Source organism: Oryctolagus cuniculus, chromosome 4 (genome assembly GCF_051225735.1).
Source record: "Oryctolagus cuniculus isolate XC-2025 breed Fujian yellow rabbit chromosome 4, ASM5122573v1, whole genome shotgun sequence".
Lineage (NCBI taxonomy): Eukaryota > Metazoa > Chordata > Mammalia > Lagomorpha > Leporidae > Oryctolagus > Oryctolagus cuniculus.
The window spans coordinates 148,852,877-148,880,654 of NC_142870.1; the positions used below are offsets into that span (position 1 = coordinate 148,852,877).

At 45.5% G+C, this 27,778-nt stretch overlaps 1 protein-coding gene across 3 annotated transcripts in view; it reads left to right on the forward strand.

Annotated features, from left to right (window-relative positions):
• CPNE4 (copine 4) overlaps positions 1–27,778 on the forward strand; it is a 531,073-nt gene that overhangs the window by 14,398 nt on the left and 488,897 nt on the right. Inside the window, exon 1 of one of the 3 annotated variants that reach the window (XM_070072817.2) lies at positions 4,782–5,082. The exons of the other annotated variants lie outside the window; for them this stretch is intronic. Within the exon in view, the coding sequence (XP_069928918.1) occupies positions 5,060–5,082 (23 nt within the window). The 5' untranslated portion in view covers positions 4,782–5,059. Of the gene's footprint in view, positions 1–4,781; positions 5,083–27,778 lie in introns of those variants that run through there. 3 annotated transcript variants of the gene reach the window in all.

Here is a 27,778-nt window from a genome sequence, read left to right on the forward strand (position 1 = left end):
CAAGCACGAGTGATTGTGCCAGTGGCTCACATCTCCTTTTCAGGATACATCAACTGGGAATCTGGGATAGGTCCCACAAGGGGCCACCTCCTAGGAATTCTTTTTGTGATGCTCTTGTGCTTCTTTAAGTTGTGAGCTGCTTCCCCAGAGTTGGAGAATTCTGGCTCAGCGGGCTCCTGTGAGCAATGCATGCCTCCTTCTAAACCGGGAGCCCTCTGGTTTTGCTTGGTGAAGAGCAGACCTGCTTTCCGAACCTGCGTATCTGCCCTCTGTTTGCTTGCTTGTCAGCCGAGTCAGGCAGACTACAAAGAGCCTTGCTGCCTGCAGCTGGAATGGGTGAAAGTTGCTGTGGGTGAATGGATGGAAATCTGCCTAATATAATGGAAACATCATTGTCCCTAAGCTGGGGATGGAGGGAAGCGATAATACTCAGTGAGGAGGGACTGGTGCTTGCATACTTAGAAACTTGCATCTTTCTTTGCTTGTGTAGTCAGGGACAATTCTCTTAGCTGTCCCACTCCCTTCCTATGTTTCATGAGTGTTCATGGTCTAAGCTTGTTGCACTGAGATTTTTCCTGCTTAAGGCAAATCTAAGATCTGTAGTCCCAAATGACCTTGTCCAAGAAGATCCTCCATGACAAGGACCAGCAAGCAGTTCCCAAGGCAATCGCAGTGTGCATACGTGTTTGTAAGTGAAGCTTCATGGGAATACAGTCATTATGTGTGGTTACATTTTGCTGCTTTCACAGTGGCTGAGCGGGATCATTGCAGCACAGACCACGTGGCCTGCAGAGCCTACTGTTCGGTTCTTTATAGGAAAAGTTTACCAGCCCCTGCCCTGGGCATTTTTTTTAACTTGGTCATCTCTGGGAGGAGAACAGACACAGACTTCAGAACCTCCAAGGGAATGTTACTCTGAAATATGGACTGTGGGCTAGAATGTCGCTCCCCCTCTTCGTGGAGGAACGACTGTTCTTTTGTCTGCTCAGCCCTCCCCGGGTTTGCTGCTGGTTCTTCCCGGGTTGGCTACCGACCCTTCCACCTCCGTGGAAGGGCGGTTCCCCCTGCCACTTTCCCCACTTCCGCGGGGGAGCGGCACACCGCCAGCTGGCTCTCTCGGGGGCTGCTCAGATGTTCCTTCAGATAGATGTTCCTGGTGCATGTTGTCTCTCTCCTCCTTTATAGTCCTCTTCCACCAATCCCAACTCTGCTACCCACACGCCTAGTACGCTGCTCTCCTCCAATCAGGAGCGGGATCAGCTCCTGCAGGTTACTGGTTGAACTGGAGGCAGCTGTGTAAAGTTGTTTTTACTCTTCTCCCAGCGCCATATTGTGGGAGAGCAGATGCATAGAATAAGCTTAATTCCAGTAACTTAGTCTAGTCCGAGTTGCTCCCCACACTAGAGACCTGAATGGTAGTTCTACCTGAATGGTAGAACTTTGTTGCTATGCTTTGTGAGGACCTTGCACACATTTCCCCGTTTATAAAATAAAGATCCCTTATTTCATTTCTGAAGCTCCTTCTTACCCAATCATTTCAAATTATGTCAGTGAGAGAGGCAGTGAGGCATAAACACCCTTGGAGCCTCTGTACCCCAGTAGTCAAAGTGACACCCAAGTCCCTTGAGCCACCATGAGTCAAGTTCACTTAGTATCAGCTGGACTTCTGAGGCAGGTACAAAAACTGGCCATCTGCTGTTCCAGGGTTATAGAGTGTTTTTCTTGGAGAGAGGCTAGGGGACTTGAGAGCTGAGAGCATTGGTATTATGCTCGATGCTTGTTCTGAGTTGGGTTATGGAGATGGGGCTGCAGCACACATGGGTTGCTGTTTGTTTTCAGGTGTTCAGATGCTACCTCAAAAGTCTCTGATGTGCAGGGTTGGATTTAACAAATGCTTGTACTGCAAGTGCCTCCTGACCATTCACTCTCACATCAGAATCATAGGTGAAAATCATACTTCCATCAGTTTCCAAAATTGCCCTGCAGGGAGGTGGACAGGAGGGGGACATACAGGAGAAGAGGTGATAGCAGTCACCTGGCTCCAATTGTCCTCTGCCTCCTAGGGGGAAAAACGTGAGGCATGTCACCCTCGGAGAAAGGCTCATCTTCTGCTGTGTGAATCGGTAGCCAGCTCCCTGCTCAAAGTATGCGCTGTGTTCCCTTTAGGAACTGGAGTCCCCAGTGCACATTTCCTGGTGACAGTCAGGGTCTCCATCTGCTCAGCTTCATAGGTTTGACCATGGGGCTATCATTTATTAATTCGGACATTTGGGAGGGAGACACACTGGCTGTGCTGAGATGCGAGCAGCGCCCCAGGCTCAGACTCTGCATCGGAATCCCAGGCTGCACCCAAGTTTTCCTCCCAGGCACTCCAGCCTCCAGTGAGCTGGGATTCACACGGAACAGCCCAGCTGGCCTTTCATCCATGGTAAGTGCCTTATTTGCTGTGGCAGGACAGATGGCTGAGAGCCACCGGGGGCGGGGGAGGGGGCAGGGTTCTCAGCTCTTGGCATCCATGAACAGGATGCAGCCCACTTGTTTCCTATCTGGTCAGAGAAGGGTAGAGGGTACAGGATGGGGCTGACACCAGAAGACTGCACCTGCTGCTGGGTTCTGACTCTCGTACCTTTATACTCCGACTGAGAATTGGTTTCCTTTAATTCAGAGCTGTGATGGTGGTGAGAATGTGCTTAATGAAGCTTCACAAGTTTGAATGGCCTTCCCCAGCAGGCACAAGCTACGGACAGACAGACACAAAGGTATAGAGTGAGAATAAACTTTCCAGGTCCTCCTGTTTGAGGGGCAGCATCTATCCCTCTCTAGGCTTTTTGCTTCTGAGAGCTCCCGATTCTTACCAAACTTCTGTAAACCATTAGTGGCGCAACTGGAGGCAGAGGAATTGCTTTCTGATTTGTTAACAAAAGCAGAAGTGTGACAGTGTTACAGTTCTGTCTAGTGGCATCATTGTGCTGGGTGAGAGCATTGCGGCGAATTTTTCTGAACCCTGAGTCTCCTATGGGTGGCTTTTATCATTGTTTTAAAAAGTATGTGGACAAGTCCTAAGTATATAGTTGCAAACCTTTCCTGATTCCTTTATGATTGTATCTGTATATGCCCCAATAGTGAGTGTCTTCATTCATCAATTGTTTGTCAGATGTATTTTGTCACAGACTGATGCAATACTGCATCTATTCCTTTGAATCAAATTTGTTTAACTTTTATCTAATATAACATCTGTTTGAGGATTTCTGCTACCCATCATGGGGGGACTTAGGAGGTTTCATATATAATGAGATACATCCTGAGAGCATACGTTCCTTTTAGTAAGAGATGACAGTTTGTGCAGCATGCAAATGAAGATGCTGATATTTGGTTTCACCAAATTGGACACCGCTTAAAACTTTAACATACTTTTGTGTTTGTAAATGCTGATCCTAGCATTGTGAACCTTGATACTTGTTCTGCATTCTTGTTTCACAATTCCTTAGCCACGTACAAAAGGAAAGGAAAGAAAGGAAAATCTTTTCAAGATAAAACCTGATTCATAAAGGTGACAGCCGTGCCACATGCGAACAGTGATTAACAGCCACAGAATCTGCAGGCAGCTTTTTAAAAATAAAGTGAGAAAGCAGATTTTTCCCATTATTTCAGGTTTCGGTGCTTGCTCAAGTGCATCAGCTTGATTTTTCTAGACTTCGTTTCATTCTGTAGCAATTGCATCACCCTTCATGCCCTGCCAGTGCTGTATTGCTTACTTAAGTATTTCACAGAGATCCCTGGTTACTCTTCCCATGATAGCTGAGTCTCCATGACAATGATGTGATATATTAAAACCATAACTTCTTCTAAAATGGCTCGTTTTATGTCTACCATGTTTGGATGGGTAGACATGAGAGCATTCCCGAGGCTTGTCCATTGGAATTGGCTTTCTTTAATTCAGAGCTGTGATGGTGGTGGGAATGTGCCTAAAAACAGTGTCACAAGTTTGAATGGCCTTCCACAGCAGACAGGCAAACAGACCGACAGATGGACAGAAAGATAGGTTTATATGAGGACCACCAGTAGGGAAAGGAGTCCCTACTTTAACATTCAGTTTTCATTTTAGCAAAATAGATTAATTCCAGAAAGTGTGTTTTCATGAAACTCAATCCTCTGTAGCAAACTAACCAAGCATTGTTTTTCTGATTAATGAGCCCCTGACAACTTGCTTTGCTGCTCCTCAGGGTGTAGGGTGATGGATCGCAATCCCCTTGGAGAATCTGCTGCACACTGTGGATTCCCTCAGCCCCACCTGCCCGTACCCACAAACGTGCCTCCAGTTGCAGGGGTCCCTGAAGCTTAGCTCTCCACTTTCCCATTGTGTCTTCAATGGATGTGGTTTTAAACATTTTTTAAAACATATATGTATGTTAACAGTCACAGTGTCGTGGTGTTTCTGTTAGAGGTGAAAGGAAACAGTAGGGCTGGGAGCCTGCAGCTGTCTGGGCTCTTTTTGAAGATTGTCACTAAGAGCTGTAGCCTCGCCAAGGTTTGGGTATCCAACCCTCTAGCATCGTCTGGGCACACCCTGAGTCGAGCTTCCTCAGGTGTGGGTGGAGGAGGAGGATGGCAGTGAGAGAGGTGTAGCTGTGTGCCAGCGCGTCTCCTCAAAGGCACCCCCGCCCCTGCCCCGTGGAGCCTCTGAGCCCTGGTTTCCTGATGGGCCGCCCAGGAAGCCGTGGACTGAGCAGGTCACGTGATGCCTCAGCACGGATAAGAGGAGGTCTCCCACTGCACCTGCTGGTGGAGAGGCAGTGGGGCACTGGCTTTTGCCCAATCCTCCCTCAGAGCTCCACACCCTGGGCCATGAGAAGCAGCTTTCCTGAGGCTGCCTGCCCAGGACTCGTGGCACAGCATTTGCAAGAGGTGACTGGTGCTGGCCAGTGAAGCACCAAATCGGCCTCAGACGTGAGTCACCTACAGCTTTATGCGGGGGCAACCACCAGCCTGGAACTAGGTGCTAGGTGCCCAGTAAAGCAACAAGAGCTGCTTTGGAAACAGAAAGGGCATAAGAGTGAAAATGGAAGACCCAGAAGCCCAGGGGTAAGACGTGTCCCCCATTCCTTTTCTCCCCTCGGCAACCCTCCCTCCTTTTCCTCCCATCCTTCCTTCCCCCGGGGGCTGTCTTCCCTTCCCTTCTCTTTTCATCATTCCTCACTTCTCATTCTTCTCTCCTCCCTCCCACCATTCTTCGCTTCCTCTTCCGTTTTATCATTTGCTTTCATCTTTTTTCTCTTTCCTTTCAACTACGATTTCTTTCCTTATCTTCTTTCAACTCAGCAGACTTTCCCTGTAATCTACTGGGTGTTGTCTGTTTTTTATGTTCACGAGTGGCGTTTTGATTTCCTCTGCTTCTCGGTGGGTCCCTACAAACCTTTGTGTCCTGGCTCCCCCTCCCCAACTCCTTCCTTCTTTCTTGCTTGTCTTCCTGAATCTTGTAATCAGATGAACATCTACCATATGTGATGTCCAGCCTTAGAGGGGAAAGCTAAAATTTTGGTGGATTTCACTCTCAGGAAAGTGAAAAATTAAATTTAGGAATTGAGGTACAAGACATGACAAGTCGAATAATAGTAGTCCCGTGATGTCACACACACCAACAGAATGTGACACGATTCCATACAGTGTGAATGTTACTGCTGTTGAGTGGAGTGAGAGACCTTGTGTGTTCTGAGAATAGAGCCAGGTTTTGTGGGGTGGCTGGATTTGGGAAAAGCTTATTGGGCAGGAAGGTAAGCAAGGTTTCCAGAGAGGAGAGAAAATTACAATCCAGGAAGAGCTCCATGGTATTGGGTTGTATTTTTGTCACCTGCATTTTCTAAGGAAAAGTTTCAGGGGAGCTTTTGGCTTCTCTTCCCCTCCTGGGAACTGCTGCCTCCTGTTTCCCTAGAGTACATTTCTCTCCCGCTGGCCACAGGCTCAGGAACCGGGCACGTCTTTGTCAGACTATCTCCTCATCACACAGAGGGGTCACTTGATGCCTTAGTCATTGTTACCTGCAGTGGGAAAGAGAGCATGGAGATGCTATTTCCAGCATGGTGGTTGAAATTCCAACTTTTATTTCTGTTAGATTTGGGGTGAGCTGGAGAGCTAGGATTTAGGTTGCAGTTCCTAGGTTGGCATCTCCAGTATGTCTCAGTCCAATCCGGTATGGAATGCCTGGTGTGTCATGGGGTTTTTGTTTTATTTTTATTGCAGCAGCTTAGGATTGAAAGAGTTTTAGAGGTTGCTTTGTTTTTCCCATTGTCTAATTCTTTATGACAAGAAATGTCTCCTATTTTTCTTACTCCTTGGTAGGTACATTTCAGCTGTGTGTTGGATGTTTTCATAGCAGATATGCAGTAAAAACCAATTGAATTTCTAATTTCACCACCTCAGTCATTGAGGCAGTATTTGAGTTGCAGGTGCCTGACAAGCCCTAATCCTAGCCTTCTGTCTGGGTCCCCCGTGAAGGTGATGTGAATGAAATCTGGCTGAGACACCGTATTGTCAGCCTGGTGTGGAAATGAATGAGTCTTGGTTCAGGTTCATGCTCCCCACAGTGCTCTGTCTGATCTCAGCCTCCTTGGCTGCATTACTGTGGGGGATGTGGCATGGTTGGGGTTCCCTCTACTCATGACTTTTTAATTTTTTGCCCTTAAGTAAAGGAAATAATCCATATGTCATATATGGGTGCTCAGAATATTGGTATTCTCCTTGGTACATTTCGATTGATTATTGAAAGTTCACATTCTGACATCCTATCACTGATGGTGTGTGTGCTGGGAGCAGGTAGGTGTGGGAGATTTACATCCAGCTGGTTAGGGTAAAGGATTTCTTTTCCTTCCAAAGACAGCACGTGATTCTTAGGGGCTGTTTGATTTTTCCTTCCCTTTATCAGGTGAAATCGAGGTAATGGTTTAATCTTGTAGAGAAAGGAAGGGGGAAGATGCCTCTGGTGCTAAATATGACGGCACTTAGAAAAATGTGGACAAATAGAGTTAAAAGATAAATTCATTTTGTGCAGAAAAATATTGAAAGCCGTGTCTATGAGGAGGTCTTCAAAAAGTTTGTGGAAAAGTGACTATTATGGGAAGCTAGCTATACATAGATTTCAGCTTTTTGTACTCAAATAAATTTATCTTTTAATTTCATTTTTCTGCAGACTTTTTGAAGTACCCTTGTATAAGTCTAATGGTAAACTCGCATAGAATAATATTGTCAAAAGACAATTTTGAGATTATTTTGTTTAACTCCTTGTGTTGTAAATAAGAATGACCTAAACCCAAACGTGTGGAATGATCTGTGGTGATGTAGCAGATTAAAGATAAACCAGCATCTGAGTATAGGTTCTTTGACTCCCTGGAGTAATTGGACATGGAGAATCTTTGCACCCCAGTATGAAAATATGTTAGACTAAGAATGAAATGATAAATGATTTTATCAGCAGAAAAATATCAGTGTTGTTCCATATTTGATTATGAATGATTTAACAGAATTGTGAAAGAAATTTTTAAAAAGAGGGTGAAACTGTCTTTAAGAGTAACAGGAGCTTTTACAAAAATATACAGGGTATGTTTTTAAAATATTCTTGGTTAAAAAAAGATTGTTATACATAACATTCTTAGAGAGTGACTTTGGAGGTATATAATACCAAGATTAATAAATCTATCCAGTTGCTTGAAAACTGTCTTATAACTGCTTTCATGAATCACGAAAGCCAAGAACCTAATATATTAAAAGCCAATGAATGTATAATTCTCCAAGTATGTTATGGAATACCATCAAAACTGCAGTTAGGCTGCATTTCTACTCCTAAGTGTCAATGTTAGGAAAGAAAAAGAAGACTAAAATAGTTTATGCATTAAAAACATTTTAGGGGTTGTCTCTGTGGTGCAGTAGGCTAAGCCTCTGCCTGCAGCACCTGCATCCCATATGGGCACCAGTTAACATCCCAGCTGCTCCTCTTCCAATCTAGCTCTCTGCTTATAGTCTGAGAAAGCAGTAGAGGAAGGCCCAAGTGCTTGGGCCCCTGCACCCGCGTGGGAGACCTAGAAGAAGCTCCTGGCTCACGGCTTCAGATCAGCCCAGCTGTGGCCGTTGTGGCCATTTGAGTAGTGAACCAGTGGATGGAAGACCTCTCTGTCTCTCCCTCTCTCTGGCTGTAACTCTCTCTCTCAAATAAACAAAATCTTTAAAAAAATTTTATAAGGAAATAAAAAAAGAAAGAAAAATGGAAATAACCTGGGTATTCAGTAGTGAAAAATCCAGTCGTAATCTGCAGCCCAAACTTGGCCATGCCCATCCTTCCTCCTCCTCAGCTGCCCTAGCCTCCCCCAGTCAGTGGGAGAGTCAGGATGGCTGACCTCTGCTCTTGCTGGAGCAGAGTCTTGAAGAGCTGGAGAGATGTGGTGGGGTGGATAGAAGATGGGGCGGGCTGGCCCTTCCCTTTAGGGGAGGAGCTGAGGGGTGCTCCATTCTAGGGCCTTCCATTCTGGGGCCTTTGAAATAGGGGTCTGCTGTCAGAGCTGTTGGACACATCTTCTTGCGGTTCTTCTAATGGCAGCTACCACTTTTAAAGCTCAACCCATCTTCGGAGCCCTCAAGCCCACAGTGCCTGTCCAGTTCAGGAGAGGGTGACATGGATGAGCGGACTGTCGGTTGCACAGTTTGGCTCACCTTCAGCTCCGACCTTGTTCTCTGTTTTCCCTGGAGTTACCCCTGGCTCGGTTGCTCTTCTGTGTTGGCAGCATTGTGAGAGCTGTATTTAGAGCGCAGGCTTTTGGAGAGGGGATATCTGGGCTCAGATCTGCCATCTACCACTTGCAGCCATGTGATGTAGGGCCGGCTACTCAACCTCTTTGTGCCTTTGTGCTATTATTTATCAATATGAAATAGGAATTGTAATCAGCATCATCAGCAACATAATGATAGTTCCAACTGGTCGTTGTGAGTTTTATTAAATTAAAAGGGGCTTAGAGCTCATTGTTGAGTAGTGCCTGACATAGAACAATTGTTCTTTAATTTTTAGCAATTAATCTATAGGGACACTGGCCAAAGATGGGTTAATACCAGGATGTACAAAGTAAGGTCTTTAGAGGAATTATGGTTTAATCTGGGAAACTGAATATTTTCATTAAAGGAGAAGGAAGCTGGGCTTGTGCTGTGACATCCAGCCAAAGATGACTTGTGATGTGTGAGGACACATCACCACTGCCTCCCACTGCCTGTTGGTCGTGGATGGGGCAGAGAATCACTTTTCCCAATGAAGTATATTCTGCTCCAGTTGATGTCTGCTAGATCCAAGGCCTTGAGAAATCCTGTATGGGTTTAATTCAGTGCTTAAGAAAATCTTGTAAGTGCCTGAATCAATATAACATACACAAATTCCTAAATATGCTCCTGTTTTGGGGACTCTCTTTTGAGATGTTGTCCCTTTAATATCCTGCGAACATGGAGAAAAGAGACCAGTGTGACTGGCATAATCTTAGAGTAATTTATGAATTTCCTGGTGCCAGGACACAAGCCTGGGTGTTAGCGTTTTTGATGTATCTAGAAGGAAGCTTGCATGTCCCACACGGGTCTTTCTCTTACTGCAGGATTCCAACCATCCTATGTTAATCCACTCTCAACTTGATGATGATAGAAGGTAGGATCAGAGGAAGGACTTCCCACTGTGGCCATCTCCACTTCGAATTTCTAAAAACCTAGGAGCAGCCAGGACTCGAACCAGCGCCCATATGGGATGCTGGCACTGCAGGCGGTGGCTTTACCCACCATGCCACAGCACTGGCCCCTGAAGGGTTTTGACCCAGGCTCCTGTAGTCTATGCTGCTTTCTATTGCAGTTGCTCCTGCTAATATGCCATATTTTCTCATCATGAAAGTCTTAGGAAATATGACAGTAACGGGAAATTTAATGAGTTTCATTGAAATGAATATATGCACCGTGCTGGCTTTTTTATAATTTCAGAACAAAACTGTCCTTTGGGATTTGACTTTGCATTTTTAAGCACTGAGTCTGAATGGGATGATTAGATTCCCCTTCCCCAGCTGCCAGAACCTGCTCACTTCTTGGTAGGTGTTGGGTTTTTCTGAGTCAGCAGCTCTGTGCGAAATGTCCCCATGAAACCCCAGGTGCTTGGCATCCCGCTTTCAATCACTAGAAGGGCTGCATGGAAGACTGTGTTAGCAATGTGTGTAAAATCCAGAATTCTGACCAAGGAACCTTGAAAAGGCAGCAGGAGTTCAGGGGTTCCTGTCTTCCGTGTGTTGTTACCCTCTCTGCACCGAGAGGTTGTCAGTCTGCCTACAACTCATTTCTACGGTTTTGAGCAAATCCTTTCCTGGAGCAGCAGGGGGCCTGTCTGTTGGCCTGAGCTGTGAGACCCATCTGCTCAGCAGGCTATGCCCCCGGCTTGGCTCAGGACTGCTCCGTGTGGACAGGACCACGTTGCTAATTTGCACAAAGGCGCCCTATGGGCTAGCAGCAGTCTTGTCCCTTCCTCTCTCGGAGCTAGAGGGCTTCCAAGGCATCTTGGAGCTCTTTGATTTGAAGGCCTTTTGAGGCAGTCTGTGTGGGCTGGCTAAGCAGTTCTCTTCATGCTCTGTGGTGCTCCTCTGCCTGGGGTGCCTTTGAAGCCGGCAGGGAAAGCCGTGTGCCAGGAAATCCACAGGGCTTGGAAAAAGAGAGCCCTTGGGTTGCTGTAAGGACAGGGCTCTGGAGACTGAGGAAGCACAGTTGAGGCAACTGTTGGCTATGACAGGGGTAAGGGGGGCAGACCAAAGTCAGGTGTGGCTACGACTGGCCTGATTTCGCTCAGCTTTGAAACAGTGAGGAGAGGACAAGGCCCCTCTGGTTCCATGCACTGGGAGAAAAGGGACATGTTCCCGGACAATCTTTTCTCCCTTCCTGGTCCTTACTGGGGCTATGCTCACCTCTGAAAATAGAGGCCAGAACACAAGAGTGTTGCAATGCTTGGGCTGAACAATGGGACAAAGGAAGTTAAGGAAGGGCCATGTTTTGTTCTCCCGCTTTATTGGGCCTTAGCATTCAGCACTCAGTTATTTGTGTCTGTGTGTAGACCTGGTGCTAAACACTTTCTTAGTCCTTGTAGTATAAGCTTCATACTTGGTTAGACAAGGCTCTGGTGCTGTCTGCATTTGCCTGAAAATGACACTGAGTCTCGCTGAAGTCAGCTGATATGCCCAAGGCTGGGAAACTAAAAAATTCTGCATGTAGAGTTCAAACTAGATCTTATACCCCAATGATGGTACTTTGAATGCCTTCTCCTGTGCCTCCCCATACAGCCTGGACTTGCTGGTACAGGCAAGAGAGAACATCCTCATCTGCTCAGAGTTAATCAAACCCAGGGATTCTCACTCTCAGCACTGTTGATGTCTGGGGCCAGAGAAATACTTATTGTAGGCACTGGGCCTGTACATTGCAGGTTGTTTAGCAATGTTCCTGCCCCTGTATTCACTTGGTGCCAGTGGTATCCCCTCCTGCCACTGCCACTCACTTGAAGCAACCAAAGATATCCCAGACTTTGCCAAATACCCCTTGAAAGGCAATAGTCTCCCTGGTTAATTGAGAATCATCCCCATAACCATTAAAGAAAAATATCTCTGCACTGATGGGTTCTGTCTCTCCATTTTGCACCAAAATTCAGTTAATGATGGACCCTTCTCCCTACCTGCCGACTCCTTGCAGATTTTCTGTCATCAGGAATGCTTCACCTTGTTGACATCTTCCCAGATTTCCCAGATGGCATCTCTTTGAGCCTGGAGTCTCCCGGGAAAGCACAGAGAGCCCCCAGCTCTGGCAGCAGCATGCTCTTCCCTGTGCTAAACACCTCTGCCCAAGCAGCAAGTGCTCCCACAGCACAAGCATATGGCATCCACTTGGCCTCTGAGAGCCATGCTGAGCATTTAACAAGTGTGGAGGGAAAGGGACCAGGCTGTGCTGAGCACCAGAAGCTCACAGCACGGGGCCTCATCCTATAGGAGCATCTGGGCTGTGCTTCCTCAAGATCCTAACACCACACAGGCCAGGCCCTTGCAGGGAAGGGAGCTGGTGCCTTGAAGCTGTTGCATTTTCTTTTAGTACATCATAGAGCAGACCCCAGCAGCTGCCACAGAAAGAGGTCTAGAAGAGTCTTATGGCCCAGTGTGCCAGTGCTTATCTCTGATGCCAGGCAGGCACCATGCTGAGGCCCACCTTCTGCAAGGCCTGAGGATGTGGACAGCCCAGCAGTGACCCACTGTGTTCCACGCGCACAGCCTCCTGAGGACAGGGTCTATCACTCAGACAGTTCTAGGCTGATAAACAACCTAGGGAGCAGGTGGCTTTGCTACTTAGCAGTTCAATTTAATAATCCCAGGGTACACAGGCTAGAAAGGTAATTTGTGTATTTTACCCAAAAAGTGGACTGCTTGTGAATTTTTAAATAGTTTTTATTTATTTATTTACATTTTGTTGAAAGGCAGGGAGACAGAGGTTTTCCATCCACCGATTTACTCCCCAAATGCCCACAACAGCCAGGACTGGGTCAGGCTGAAGCCAGAAGCTCAGAACTCCTTCAGGTCTCCCATGTGGATGACAGAAATCCAAGTATGTGAGGCATCATCTGCTGCTTCCAGGGATGAACATTCTCAGGAATCTGGATTGGAAGTGGAGTAGCTGGGACTCAAGCTGTCACTCTGATATAGGACTTCATTTCCCAAGTGGTGAACTTAACTTGTACACCAAATTCTTGACTCCTCGTGAATTTTTAGAATTATGACTTGAGTAAATATCTCCCTCCTAGGTAATGCCATCCAGAGGTATTGATAATGGGTATTTTAATGAGTTTTTTTTAAGAAATAAGTTTTTGGATCTGAATAAAATCACCAGAAAAATTCTCTAGAAATTCAGCGAGTTCCTTTTTGTGGAAGGGTTTTTGGGCATACCATGAACCATAGCCAGCAGTGTGTCGTGCACATTCCTGTCCATGTACACCTAGGTGCACAGATACTCTCATGAAAATGTGGTGGGACTGGGGCCGGTGCTGTGGTGCAACAGCTTAGCGCCCTGGCCTGAGGCGCCGGCATCTCATGTGGGCAATGGTTTGAGACCTGGCTGCTCCACTTCTGGTCCAGCTCTCTGCTGTGGCTTGGGAAAGCAGTGGAGGATGGCCCAAGTCCTTGAGCCCCTGCACCCACATGAGAGGCCTGGAGGAGTCTCCTGGCTCCTGGCTTCGGATCGGCACAGCTCCAGCTGTTGCGGCCAGTTGGGGAGTGAACCATCGGATGGAGGACCTCTCTCTCTCTCTCTGCCTCTCCTCTCTTTGTGTAACTCTGACTTTCAAATAAATAAATGAAAATTTAAAAAAAATGATTTGGGGCTGTAGGCCAGATGAGCTTGCTTAAACTCCAGCTCAGACACTTCCTGCGTGAAAGCCTGGGTGACTTACTTAAGCTCTGTGGGTCTGTTTTCCTGTACTTAAAATAGGAGCAGTAATATATCTTGGCATTGGTGTGAGGGTTAGAAATAATGTTAGAGCTCACAAAGCACAAAAGGACATGATAATAGTAGTAGTGGTATTCTCACAATCCCTGTGTGGATCATGAGTGGTGTAGCCATTGCGGTGCAGGGGTCAGTCTTCTCCACTTGGCATGTTGCATCCCATATTGGAGGACCTGGGACCAAGTCCACTTTCACCTCTGCTTCTGATCCAGCTCCCTGCTGACGTGGTCAGGAGATAACAGATAATGGCTCAAATACTTGGGATGATGGTTCAATTGCTTGGTTCCTTGCCACCAATGTGGGAGACCCAGATGGAGTTCCTGCTTCCTGGCTTCAGCCTGGCCATCTCCAGCTGTTGTGGGCATTTGGGGAGTGAACCAGCAGATGAAAGATTTCTCTCTCTCTCTTTCTTTGTCTTATTGTCTTTCAAATAAATTTTAAAAAATGAATAAACATTTTAATAAAAGAAATAAAGATACCAGGTCTATAAAAGAGTTGTTTTGTTTAGATTACTCTCCAGTAGTTAGACTTTCACACTCGTATAGTCACTCTATTTCACTCTTGGGACTGGATGTAGATGTTTTCCATTTTGATGTATTTTATTTCAGTCTTCATTCAGCAAATAGTGATTCATATTCTGGGAATATGAATTATTTTTGAAATAACAACTCTAAGCCTTTTATTCATCCTACAAACATTTATTAAGCACCTGCTTGTATACCAGACACTGATCTAGAGGCTGAGATGCAGCAATGAAAATAGACCCACAGGCACCAGCTTTTGTGACACAACAGGTTAAGCTGCTTCCTGTGATGCCAGCACCCCATATTGGAGCACCGATTCCAGTCCCAGCTCCTCCACTTTCAATCCAGCTACCTGTCAATGTGCCTGGGAAAGCAGCAGAAGATGGCCCAAGTACTTGGGCCTCTGCTACCTACATAAGAGACTCAGATGAAGTTCCAGGCTCCTGGCTTCAGCCTGGTCCATCCCTGGCCATTGTTGCCATTTGGGGAGTGAACCATTTGATGGAAAATCTCTTTTTCTCTCTGTTCCTTGCCCCCTCTCTGTCTTTTGAAATAAAGAAAATAAATCTTTAAAAAACATTTCATTAGGGGCTGGCGCTGTGGCATAGCGGGTAGAGCCACCACCTGCAGTGCCAGCATCCCATGTGGGCACTGGTTCGAGTCCTGGCTGTTCCACTTCCAATCCAGCTCTCTGCTGTGGCCTGGAAGGGCAGTGGAAGATGGTCCAAGTCCTTGGGCCCCTGCACCCACGTGGGGGACCCAGAGGAAGCTTCTGGATCCTGGCTTCGGATCGGTGCAGCTCCGGCCATTGCGGCCATTTGGGGAGTGAACCAGCGGATGGAGAACCTCTCTCTCTCTGCCTCTCCTCTTTTATATAAATAATAAAATAAGTCTTTAAAAATTTCATTAAAAAAAGAAAACAGACTCACAAACTCCTGCTTTCTTTTTTTTCTTTTATTTTTTTTTCATTGTGTAATGTAATATTTTTTTTTATCTTTTATTTAATGAATATAAATTTCCAAAGTACGACTCATGGGTTACAATGGCTTTCCCCCCCATACCGTCCCTCCCACCCACAACCCTCCCCTTTCCCACTCCCTCTCCCCTTCCATTCACATCAAGATTCATTTTCGATTATCTTAATATACAGAAGATCAGCTTAGTATACCTTAAGTAAGGATTTCAACACAAACTCCTGCTTTCTGAAATTGACCTACCCAGTATATTCCAGCCACGCCTCTAGGAAAGAAGTGTGCCATTCAGCATTGGAGATACATTGTGGACAACCTCATGCCACCATGTGTATTAGGTGTTTGAGGAAGCCAGATACGGTGATGAATTGAAATACTAGAATATGGCAGTGATGGTGGGTGTGCTGATTAAATGACACACAAGCAATTGACTGTCAGACAGAAATAAAAAACCATGACAGGTGTCAAGGCAATCCAAGGGTTGATTTAGAATAAATTTATGGATGAATAAATCATTAAGACTTATAGCGGAAATCAACAGTCTAGTGCCTGGAAGATAGTATGTGAATGTTTTAATGAATAAACTGTTGAATGAAGGAAAAGGCTCCAAGGAATACCATGCAGATTGTGGAGATAGTGCACACCCACTTTGCCTCACACAGCAGCTACGCTGAGCTCCTTGGCCTTGTCGTCTCATTCAGTCCTTTCAGAGCTCTACTAATAAATATATATTTTTTTAATTTGACAGGTAGAGTTATAGACAGAGAGAGAGAGAGAGAGAGAGAGAGAGAAAGATCTTCCTTCTGTTGGTTCACTCTCCAAATAGCCACCACGGCTGGCGCTGGGCCAATCCGAAGCCAGGAGCCAGGCGCCTCCTCCTGGTCTTCCATGTGGGTGCAGGGCCCAAGCACTTGGACCATCCTCCACTGCCCTCCTGGGCCACAGCAGAGAGCTGGACTGGAAGAGGAGCAACCAGAACTAGAACCCAGTGCCCATATGGGATGCCGGTACCTCAGGCAGGGGATTAACCAAGTGAGCCACAGCGCAGGCCCCCAATAAATGTTCTTTTCTCCATTTTTGCAGCCCTGAGATTTGGAACTCAGGTTGTTACCTGCCCAGGTTCATAAAGTGAGTCAGTGGGGGGATTCCCAATTGGAATGCAGTTGCATTGGACTCCAGAGCTCCTTCTTGGAGATAGGAGAAAGCAGTCACTTGAAGATTTTTCTTGATGGTTTGCGTCTTGTGTTGGGCCAAATACTGGTGTCTGGGATCAAAATGAGATGTGATGTGTTGTGGCTTGAATGGGATTTTGCTGCCCCAAATCATGATTTTAAAACCCTGAAGTTTTATGTTAATGGTGTTGGCTTGATTTGGGAAGTGATTGGGTTAGGCTGCTGGGGAGGAGCCTGTGACAGACTCACGATGACTGTAGGTCCTGGACTTCAATCACAAGCTCTGTAAGACCCCTGCTCTGTTTTCTCTCATTTAAATGACATCATCCTCTTAGCTCTTCTTCCTCTTCAAGAGAAAACTAGATCAAAGATTCCAGAAAAAGCCACCTGGTGGAGGTACTGAGAGCACCATCTACCTTATTAACAAAAAATAAAGGGTGACAGCCCTGAACCAGCTGAAGCGGGGGCCTGTTACTGCAGCCCTGGATCAGTGTCGCAGTGAGGGAATTGCATCCAGCTCTGGTGTGCTGTTGCTGTTAGAAGTGATTTTCAATATCTCTCCAGTCCTGAGTCAGCAGGAAACGGGGTAGCACAATGCCACGTAGCTGTCTTCTCACATCCAGCTGATTGGGAAATAACAAATTTTGCCTCTTATTTCCCCTCTGAGGCCTGGGAGTGTCATACCCTGCAGGGCCGTGGAATCCACAGCTGCTTCTGATTGCTCCTTGCAGATCAAGGCGATTCACTTCTCAGTCACCTTTGTATAATAACAGCAGAGAAGTCAGAGAACTGCACAAGGCAAAGGAAAGGTTAAAGATTAAAGCAAAGTTAAAAATTAAAGAAAAATTGTGGGAAATGATGAACACGGTTTTGAAGTTTTAGGAAAATAAAGGATTTTGAAGTTATATGACTTCAGAAGATGAGTGAAACATAGCTCATTCGGAAGCACCTGGCTTCTTATGCTATTGATGTCTCTTGGAATTTCCCAGCCTATAGCTACTTAGAGCTAACCCAGTTAGAATTGTAAACAGGTTTTACACCTTCTGTGCTGTTCTGTTTCTGATAGAAGGGGGTGGGGAGTGGGGAAGAGATTGGTGTTTCTGAGTCATACACTTGATTTCCCAAGGATCCTGAGAAGAGGAAATTGCCTCAGTGTTATTGATGAGAAAACAGGTCTTCAGAAATCACATTGGCCAGGACCGCATATCCAGGTGTTTTCTTCTCTGGACAACCTCTGTGGAGCCTTCCTTTCTGTAAGCTCATGTGTTTGGCAAGCAGTGAGGGACCACATTCCTTAATTGAAAGGAGGAGCTAGTTAATAAAAAACAATCAGGGCCGGCGCCGCGGCTCACTAGGCTAATCCTCCGCCTTGCGGCGCCGGCACACCGGGTTCTAGTCCCGGTTGGGGCGCCGGATTCTGTCCCGGTTGCCCCTCTTCCAGGCCAGCCCTCTGCTGTGGCCAGGGAGTGCAGTGGAGGATGGCCCAGGTGCTTGGGCCCTGCACCCCATGGGAGACCAGGAAAAGCACCTGGCTCCTGGCTCCTGCCATCGGATCAGCGCGGTGCGCCGGCCGCAGCGCGCCGGCCGCGGCGGCCATTGGAGGGTGAACCAACGGCAAAAGGAAGACCTTTCTCTCTGTCTCTCTCTCTCTCACTGTCCACTCTGCCTGTCAAAAAAATAAAAAATAAAAAAAATAAAATAAAAAAAAACAATCAGAATCAGTATTTAATAACCCATTACTATGTCTGGTGTTGTGCTAGGTGTAACACTTTCACCTTGTTTTGATCCTAATTTGACAATGACAGTGCTAAGCCCCAGAGAGGGAAGTAACCATCCTACAGCCATACCACCGTTAGACGTGCCCTGTCTTTGTGTGCTTATGACTTTCTTTTCTCTCAGACTTTAAACTTCTTGATGATAGGGACTGTTCTTAAATAATTTCTTCATCCTTTGACCTCCTGCAAAGTGATTTTCCCAGATTGGGCACCTAGCAAATGTCTGAGTGAGTCATTGTCAGCTGACCCTGGGGCCAGCCCTCCTTGTGCTTTTGGTTCCTGGAAAGACTCCCATCACTTTTGGCCACATTCTATTGGCTGCAAGGAATCATATGACCCTTATAGATGCCAAGAAGGTGAAGAAGGGAATTTCTCCCTTGTGCCCCAAAGGAGAGGAAAGAGATGTGAGTGAGCTCCAGAAGGCCCTGCCCAGGGGTGCTGCTTCTTCACTGCATTTCTACCTTGGAAAGCAGGAAGGATTTCAGGTCATGGCCATGAGATTTCTTTACAGTGTGGACCTGCAGTTCCATTAGACCTGTGAGGCTAATGTCAATTGCACATACTTAACCACAGGGACTCAGGTCCAACTTTGTCTACCTGGAGTTTCTAGGTGTTGGTTACACCAAGTAGCTGTGCTTTTTTTTTTTTTTTTTGAAAAACAAAACAAAAAACAAAACCCCCCAAAATCCTTGGAATTCTTTAGTTTTGTAGATTGTTCACTTTTTCTTTTTAAAATTTATTTACATGGAAGGCAGAGTAACAGAGAGGGTTGGAGGGATTTTCCATCCATTGTGTCACTCCCCAAATGCAACGTATGGGCAGGGCTAGAGCTGGGGCTCTGCCAGGCCAAACTCAGGAGCCTGGAACTCCATCCCAAGTGAGTAGCACAGGCCCAAGTTTTTGGGCCATTGTCCAGTGCTTTCCCGGGTGCCTTGTGGGGAGCCGGAAAGGAAGCAGAACAGCCAGGACTTGAACTGGTGTTCCACTTTGGGGTGCTGGTCTTACAAGTAGCAGCTTGTGAAATAAAACTACATACTGTATTATCCCACATTTCTGTTCTCTGTCCGACAATTGTTATCTGAATTTCTCCCATCCCCTCTGCACACATGTGCATTCTGTATTGGAAATTAATATGTCAAAAGATTCACAGCTGCTGTATATGTTTTTCTAAGTTAAAAAATTATACTGCAAATAATTCAGTTTTTGTTTTTGTTAAATATGTTATAATCAGAAAAAATACATTTTGTATAGAATAGAAAGGATAATTGAGAGTTCATTTTTATAATTCTCACAGAAAAGTATTAAGCGATGCTTATTATAGATTGCCTGCTTGCGCTGCTTCTCTTTTGAAATCATTTAGAACTTGGAGACAGTGCTGAGAACAGGGGAAGAGGGAGGGAGATGCCATTCAGAGATGAGGGGACCATCCTTTCCATTACAAAATCCAATTTAATTAGGGTCAGCCAGCCCCTGCTTGATGCTTCCCCTCTGCCCTTCCAGGGTGGTGAATTCGGGCATCTTCTGGTGAATGCTGTTGTGCAATTAAAATGCTGGTGTTGGAAGTTTCAGCATCTCCGTTTCCATGGCCCCTGGCTGTCAGCAGCCTTATCTTTTTAATCAGGAAGATTGTACTGCTCCCTTCCATCAATTAACTTTTTACTTTCTCTCATCCCAACAAACTCAGATGGAGAAGGGACACATTAATGGAATTTTAATGTAGTCATTTGCCACTTAGGAAATGCATGAAAAATGGCATTAGAATGGTTTGTACAACACAAGGATGATGCCCTGCTGGTGCTTGATTCTCAGGGCCCCTTACCTACTGTAGAGCATTTGGGTAAGCAGACGGCCGGTTGCCCAGAAGCAGATGGTAAAGATGGCCTCCCATGGAAACAGGGGAGAGAGGGGCCCTCAGTTATCAAGGTCATTATATGCTCTGACGTCTGAACCCTGAAAAGAAGGAGATCAGATCCTCTTGGCCTGCTCCCCAGGAATGAATGACCTAGGCAAGGTCCTGGAGTCCTAACGGGTTGACTGCGCAGACCAGCAGCTCAAAGCCCCCTACCAGAGAGCTTCCTCAAAATAGACTGAGAAGTTGCTCTCTGTGACCAAGCGGCAGCCATGGCATCACCTGTAGGGTCTCTGTGCATGCCTGTGCTTATGAAGGGAGTGTGCTTGTTCATTGCTTGTGGAAGCTGTACTGGCTCACATTTGCCAGGCATAGATAAACAAACAGATTGCATCCCTGACAGTGCATTCCATTGAGAACTCACACTTAGTTCATTTAATCCAGCCCTTCTTGAACCCTAAGTGCATACAGATTACCTGGGGATCTTGTTAAAATCCAACTTCTGACTCAGCAGGGCTGAGTAGGACCTAAGATTCCGAATTCCTAAACAGGCTACAGATCCAAGGAGTGCACTTTGAGTTGCAAGGATTTAATTGACAGCCATTATTTTCCTTAGGGATCTTTAGCCTATTAGTGGCAAAGGTTGGCTTCTTGATACAGCCCTTGCTTAAACTTTCACTGCCAAAAATAATTGTTTTAGTACACTTTGATACACAAATAACTGTTAAAGGGGTTAATTTGGGAGGAGCTTTGTTCTGTTTTGAAATTGGTAGCACAAGTGTCCAAATGGGCACCATTGACTGATTTTCCACAGGATTTTAAAATTTTTATTTATTTATTTAACTTATTAGAAAGACAGAGACACAGAGATATATCCCATCTGCTGGTTCACTCCCCAAAGGCCTATAATGACTGTGGCTAGAACAGGCCAAAATTGAGAGCTGTGAACTCAGTCCAGGTCTCCCACGTAGGTGGCAGGAACTCAACTATTTGGGCTCTCACCTTCGGCTTCCAGCTACTGCAGACCCAGAGAGGTTGCAGTGATGGCTCAAGTGATAGGGTTCCTGTCACCTGTAGGAGAGACGCAGATGGAGTTCCTGGGTCCCAGTTTCAGCACCCTTTGGTGCACATTATCAGAAGGCTGGAGTTGGGAGTAGAGCTGGGACTCAGACCCAGGCACTTCGATATGGGAGGAGCTTGTCCCAAGCAGTGTTCTAACTGCTATACAGAACACCTGCCCCTTCTGCAAGCTAGCACAAATAGACCCCCTTGCATAAGCCCTGCATCCTAGTTTTGCAAACTGCAGACTTCTACAAGGATAAAGCACGTGAGTGCTGAATGAAGACTTTCCTGTCGTTCTTCACATTGTGGAGTGTTCTCTTTTAGGATGATTTTGGAGCAATGTGCATTTGAGCAAGATGTGGCATAAAAATGGAAGAAATTCCTTTGGAACTTCATTGCTGTGAGAATGATGAGTCTGCCACACATTTGTGAGAGCCTCGGCCCCTGTCACTTGGTTTCTCTTTCTCTAAGCTTTCTACAAGGCGTGGCTTACTTTAATATTCCCATCTCTGCAGCAATTGGTCTTTGACCTCCTGAGACTGCTCTGAGCACCATGCTGTGTAACTGAGATGACAAATGGGGGAAATAAGAGAAGTCAAGAAAGCAGATGTTGGGGGGGGCGGTGGCTGTCACCACAGTGGGTGTGGGTGCCAGAGGCTATGACAAGATTGGCAGCCTAACGGAGTTTTATTAGAGGGTACTGCTGTGTCAGTGATGATACATACCATCCATCGGAAAGGAGCCCAGGACTCGCTGGGAACAACATAACCTGGTTAAGGAAAATCAAAGTGTTTGCAAAGTATTACAAATAGGAAAAAAAGTCTATTCAGCAGTGGCCAATCTTGGGAAGTTAGAAAGATACATTCAGTTTCATATTGGGTACTGGAGTTAATGTCAAATGATTTATTGCACAGGGAAAGCCTTACATAACCTCATGTCGTTGGGAGGGACTCAGTGGTACAGGTTTCAGCCTTGATTCAGCCCTCGACTCCTAGACATTCTCATTTGTGGAGAGGATGGGATGAGAATGACTTAAGGCCTATCTTCCATCTACTTCATAAAGAGAGGAGGACTTTAAAAAAAAGATTGCTTTAAATCATATTTTCAGTGAAGATGGAATTTTTTTTCCTTTTTAAAATTTTTGTTCCTTCATGGAATTTATGTTTATTTTAAAGGCATTTATTTTGAAAGGCAGAGCTACAGAGAGGCAGAGAGAGAGAGAGAGAGAGAGAGAGAGAGAGTGAGAGTGAGAGAGGTCTTTTATCCACTGGTTCACTCCCCAAATGGCCTCAACAGACAGAGCTGAGCTGATCTGAAACCAGGAGCCAGAAGCTTCTTCCGGGTCTCCCATGGGTGCTTTCCCAGGCAACAGCAGAGAGCTGGATCTGAAGTGCAGCAGCTGGGTCTCAAACCAGTGCCCATATGGGATGCCAGCACTGCAGGTGGTGGCTTTAGCTGCTATGCCACAGTGCCGGCCTCTAGAATTCATTCTTTAAAAAGATTTATGTATTTATTTGGGAGGCAGAATTACAGAGAGGCAGAGGCAGAGAGAGAGGGGAGAGAGGTCTTCTATCCACTGGTTCACTCCCCAATTGGCTGCAACAGCCGGAGCTGCACCGATCCAAAGCCAGGAACCAGGAGCTTCCCCTGGGTCCCCCAGGTGAGTGCAGGGGCCCAAGGACTTGGGCCATCTTCTACTGCTTTCCTAGGCCATAGCAGAGAGCTGGATCAGAAGTGGAGCAGCCGGATCTCGAACTGGTGCACATATGGGATGCTGGTACTGTAGGCAGCGGCTTTACCCGCTATGTCACAGCACTAGCCCCCAGTTTTTTTTCTTTAAAAAAATTTTTATTTGCTTATTTATTTTAGGCACACAGAGGGAGTTCCTGTCACTGGTTCACTCCCAAATGCCTGTAACAGCTGAGGCTGAAGTATGCTGAAACTGGGACCTAGGAACTCCATCTGTGTCTCTCCTACAGGTGGCAGGAACCCTATCACTTGAGCCATCACTGCAACCTCTCAGGGTCTGCAGTAGCTGGAAGCTGGAGTCAGGAGCCAGAGCCACACATTGAGGCCAGTCACATCCCACATCCAGTGTGGGATGCGGGTGTCCTGCTAGGATAAAATGCCTACTTCTCTTCTCATTTGAATGCTGACAAGTATAGGGCTTCCGGTCCAGGCCTGTAGGCTTTGGGTTTCTGCCAGAGCAGTTGCCACTCACATTTGTGGTGCATGTGGTTTTCCTTTGCAGCCAGATTGCCTATATCATTTCATCTGTGGCATGTTGATGAAAACAAGTGCATTGTTGACAATATCTATTCATCAGTCTTGGGTAAGAGTTCCCCTCTGCCCCTTTATGAAAGTGTTTCATTTTGGTTCTTCTGAATTAAGACCAACATAACCCTCATCTGTTCAATTCAAATCATCTTTTGGTGACCTAGTTGACCTTCTTGTTCTCTAGCCTGCAGACTAAATCATTTGGCAATCAGGATTTAATTGGACTTGCTTTGCTGTCTTGATTGGGTGGTGATATTCAGATCCTTAGACTTGTCCCTCCTTGTAACACCTTCATAGACAAGAGCAGAGAGGCTGGGTGGGTGTTGTGGTCAGCTACTGCTTATGGTACTGGCTTCCCACATCAGAGTTCTGGTCGAGTTCTTCCTGCTCTGCTTCTGATTCAGCCTTTTGCTTATGTGCCTGGGAGGGTAATGCCCAAGTACTTTGGCCCCAAGTACTCCAGCCCATGTGGGGGACCCAGATGGAGCTCCTGGCTGAAAACAGGCCCAGCCATGGCTATTGCAGCCATTTACCAGTGGATAGAAGATCTTTGTCTCTTCCCCTTTCTCTCTTACTCTGGCATTCAAGTAAGTCAATAAATAAATCTTAACAAAAGAGAAGGGAAACTCTTAGCTTAAAAAAAATGCAGAGAGGGTAAAATTGTTTTGTCATGCTCATGACTCATTTTACTGATTGTTGTTTTGAGTGGATCTGGGCAAAGTTCTTAGCACTTCTGTGCCTCAGTTTTCCATCTGTCAAATGTGGGTTGATAATGGTTCATAGCTCAGAGGGTTGATGATGTGGGGATGATTAAGTCCATAAGGTACTGCCCATACTGTATATGGAATGACACTGCTTCAGGACTTTTGACTTATTTTTTTCTGTTAGCTTGCAGTGTTTTTCCTTCCAATATACAAATTGCCAGCTCTCTATAGGTTTTTAGTCAGTAATTTCCTTCTCAGTATTTCCCTGATAAAAAATATTACTACCCATGAACACCTTATACCCCCTTGCTGCTCCATTCTTTGTCCTTAGCTCTTACACTACTTAAGAAACTGGATATTTTATTTCCTTATCTTGTTTATTGGCTGTTAAGCCTGGTCTCTCCACCAGTAGACAGTGGGGCTAAGAAATCTTGTGCCCCTTTTATTCCAAGTACCTGGGGATGAAATAAATATTTGTTAAATAAACGTAGTGTGCTGAGCACTGCTTAGCACATAGCAACCACTTACAGAGTGTCACATTGTGCCTAGGAGACCTCCCATTGCCTTCTCTCCACACTTTCTCCAAATTCTGTAGCTGAATCCAGTGTTAATTCTTTCTGAGCCCTCTCAGATGGTCTTCTTTGCCAGTTTCTCTTTAAATTGCACTTTTATGACAGTATTATGTTTTCATCTTCCTATCTTGTTCTCTGATTATTTCATATGGAGTTGGTCTAATCTTCCCAACTACTTTGTAGTTTGCTGGGTAGCAGGAATAAATAACTCATACTTTTTTGCTATTTTGTTCAGCACAGTGATGCAGGCTTATTGGATGTTCACTGAGTACTGTTGCTGTCCCAGAAATGCTATACTACCACAGAATTTGCCATTTACTAACCAGAAATCAAGCAACCAACTGAATGGAAAAAAAAATGTCATTTTCAAGCACACATGGGTGAAATGCATTAACCAGTGCTTCTGTCCATCACACTAGGGTGCTTTAGCTGTACTGTGCTTCCTTTCTTCACAAAGGTTTTACTATAGGGAACATTTTAAATATGAGAAAAGTTTAAAGAATTTTACAGTAAATTTGCACCTACCTGTTAGTCTGCCATTATTATTATTATTATTATTTTTTGACAGGCAGAGTGGATAGTGTGAGAGAGAGACAGAGAGAAAGGTCTTCCTTTTGCCATTGGTTCACCCTCCAATGGCCGCCACGGCTGGCGCGCTGCGGCCAGTGCACCGTGCTGATCCCAAGGCAGGAGCCAGGTGCTTCTCCTGGTCTCCCATGGGGTGCAGGGCCTAAACACTTGGGCCATCCTCCACTGCCTTCCTGGGCCACAGCAGAGAGCTGGCCTGGAAGAGGGGCAACTGGGACAGAATCCGGAGCCCTGACCAGGACTAGAACCCGGTGTGCCGGCGCCGTTAGGTGGAGGATTAGCCTATTGAGCTGCGGCGCTGGCCGCCATTAATTTTTATTGTGATTGCATTATCACCCATATCTCCATCTGTCCATGCTTTTATGTGTTTTTCAATCCATGCTACGTTTTGGCCCATTTCAAAGCAAATTGCTGACATCAGTGCATTTCTCCCTAATTACATGGATCGAATTGAAGTTCGACACTACAACCACCATTCTGACTTCTTTACAATGTAGAATCCTTTGCCTCTTCTAAACCTTCATGTAAATGGAATCATTGAGTATGTGCTCTCTTTTGCATAAGGCTTGTTACTGAACAGTGCTCCTAGATTCATTCATATTATTGCATCCCCATTCCTTTTCTTTGCTGTATATAATTCCATTGTATGGATGCATCACACTTTGTCCCAGTTGATGGATATTATGAATAAGTTCATGGATACTGTGTACAAAGGCTATCTCTTCACCTTGGAGAAGCACCTAGGATTGATGTTTCTGAGCCAGAGAGTATACTACCTCTCTGTTTTTTGTCCTTAAATGAGCCTATACTTCTTCCTATACCACTTGTCCATTGTGTGAATTGCACTAACTCTTTCCTTGGTCTGGAGTGCTGCTCTCTCTATATCAAATAGTTTTGTCCCTATCACTGCCTCTTTCCTGTCACTCAGATCTTGGTCCTCCCTGACTGCATATTCTAATCACACAGTCCTTATTTGCACATGCCTCTATTTTAATTATCTGTGCAGTGCTTCTCACCATCTGATAATTTTGTTTTCCCTCATTATAATATTGGCTAGGGACAAGGCCTATCTGTTTTACTAATATTCCATAAACTAAAATACTCTGAAATCCCTTCATTTGCAACAGTTTAGACTACTTTGAGGTCAGAAATAGCATGATGTGTAGTAGATGCACAGATATTTGATGAAGAAATGACTACAGTGATGCATAAATAAAATTCTGAATTGCTGGAGCCTCCTCCATCTTACTCCTTGTTGCATCTTAATACCCAGTACATGGTAGATGCTTACTAAGTGTTTCAAAAATGAGTAAGTGGGAACAATTCCTTGGTGAGTCAGAAACTATCCAGAAAAGGTAATCCTGGAATTGTCTTACCATGGGAAGGTAGTTACCTTGATTCCTTGAACATGCTCACTACGTGGGCGAAAGTGAATCAAAGCTGGGAATATGAAGCATCCATCTTTGTGGCTTGATATTCAGGGAAAAAATGTCTATGGAAAATCCTCTTGTAAGCTCATGTGAGCAAATTAGCTCATTCCTCTGGTTAGTGGTGCTTGGTACCTGGAAGTCACCATAGCTAAGGAAGTGAGGGTGAAGGAGGAAGCACTTATCTTACTGGGAAGTTAATACACAGTGGGGTTTGTAGGTGGACATGGTTTTCTTGTTTGGTTCATGGATCTTCATCCAGGATGCCTGCCGCTGCAACAACAGGGGATCTTTGAAGTTCAAGGGAAGGAAAAGTCAGCATTTCTGTGCTTTTGGAATTCCTAGTGTTGTAGAGAGTGAAAATTGATAAAGGATGCCTGATGATATGTATGGCCTTCCTTTATCAACCTGACTGTGTACTATGTAGGGGCAGGGAATTAGACTTGTCCATTGTGTGAATTGGGAATGGAGTCCTTGAATCTTGCAATACCTCATGGAAGAAATAGACAACCAATGGGGACATCAGAAGACAATCTCCTCAGCATCTGCTCTTCTTTCTATTGGCACTGAAACTGTTCATTTCCTAAAATCAGTGCCCAATCTCTCAACCTCGTCCTCTGCCACAGTGCACAGTGGAGAACTCTGCTTCAGTAGAGACCACACTGCAGCAGCCAATTCCTGTTGTGTTTCTTACTCTCAGCTCAACACTTGCCCTTTCCCTGTTAGTAGGGCCTGGTTCATACTCAATAAGGCTTTGCCCAGTGCATACGTTGAACAAAATCATATTTTCCCTTGGTTTGAGGGAAAGTTAAATTGGTAGCATTCAAACCACTGAGAGGAGGGAGACGAGGGATGAGAGGAAGCGTCTGTGAACGCCTTTTTTTTTTTTTTTTTTCTGCAGGAGGCACAACTCTGGAAAAGCCGCCAGCATTCAGCAAGGTTTTGTAAATCAGGAATTGCAGTTCTAAGGGAGGGCTGGTCACTGTACAATGTAGCATTCTGTGGAGCAGAATTTGTTCCGTAATGTGAACAACCATCCCACATTATATTTTTTGGAATCTTCAACTTTGCTTTATTCAGTTGTCATTTTAAAATATCTGAGCTTTAAGAACATCCTGAGGTAGAGGATTCCAGGATGGCAGCCTGAGAGTGGATATCACCTCCTCCTGTTTAACCACCTCTCCTGGATCAGGTGGGGGCTGTCACTGACCAGCTGTCAGACACGAGGTGTAATTGAGACCACCTTGCCTGGGATTTCTGGATAAGAAAACAAGTTCAGGACTTTGTTCTTCTTTGGGCCAGACAAGTTCTAGGAGATCCAGAGACTGAGAGG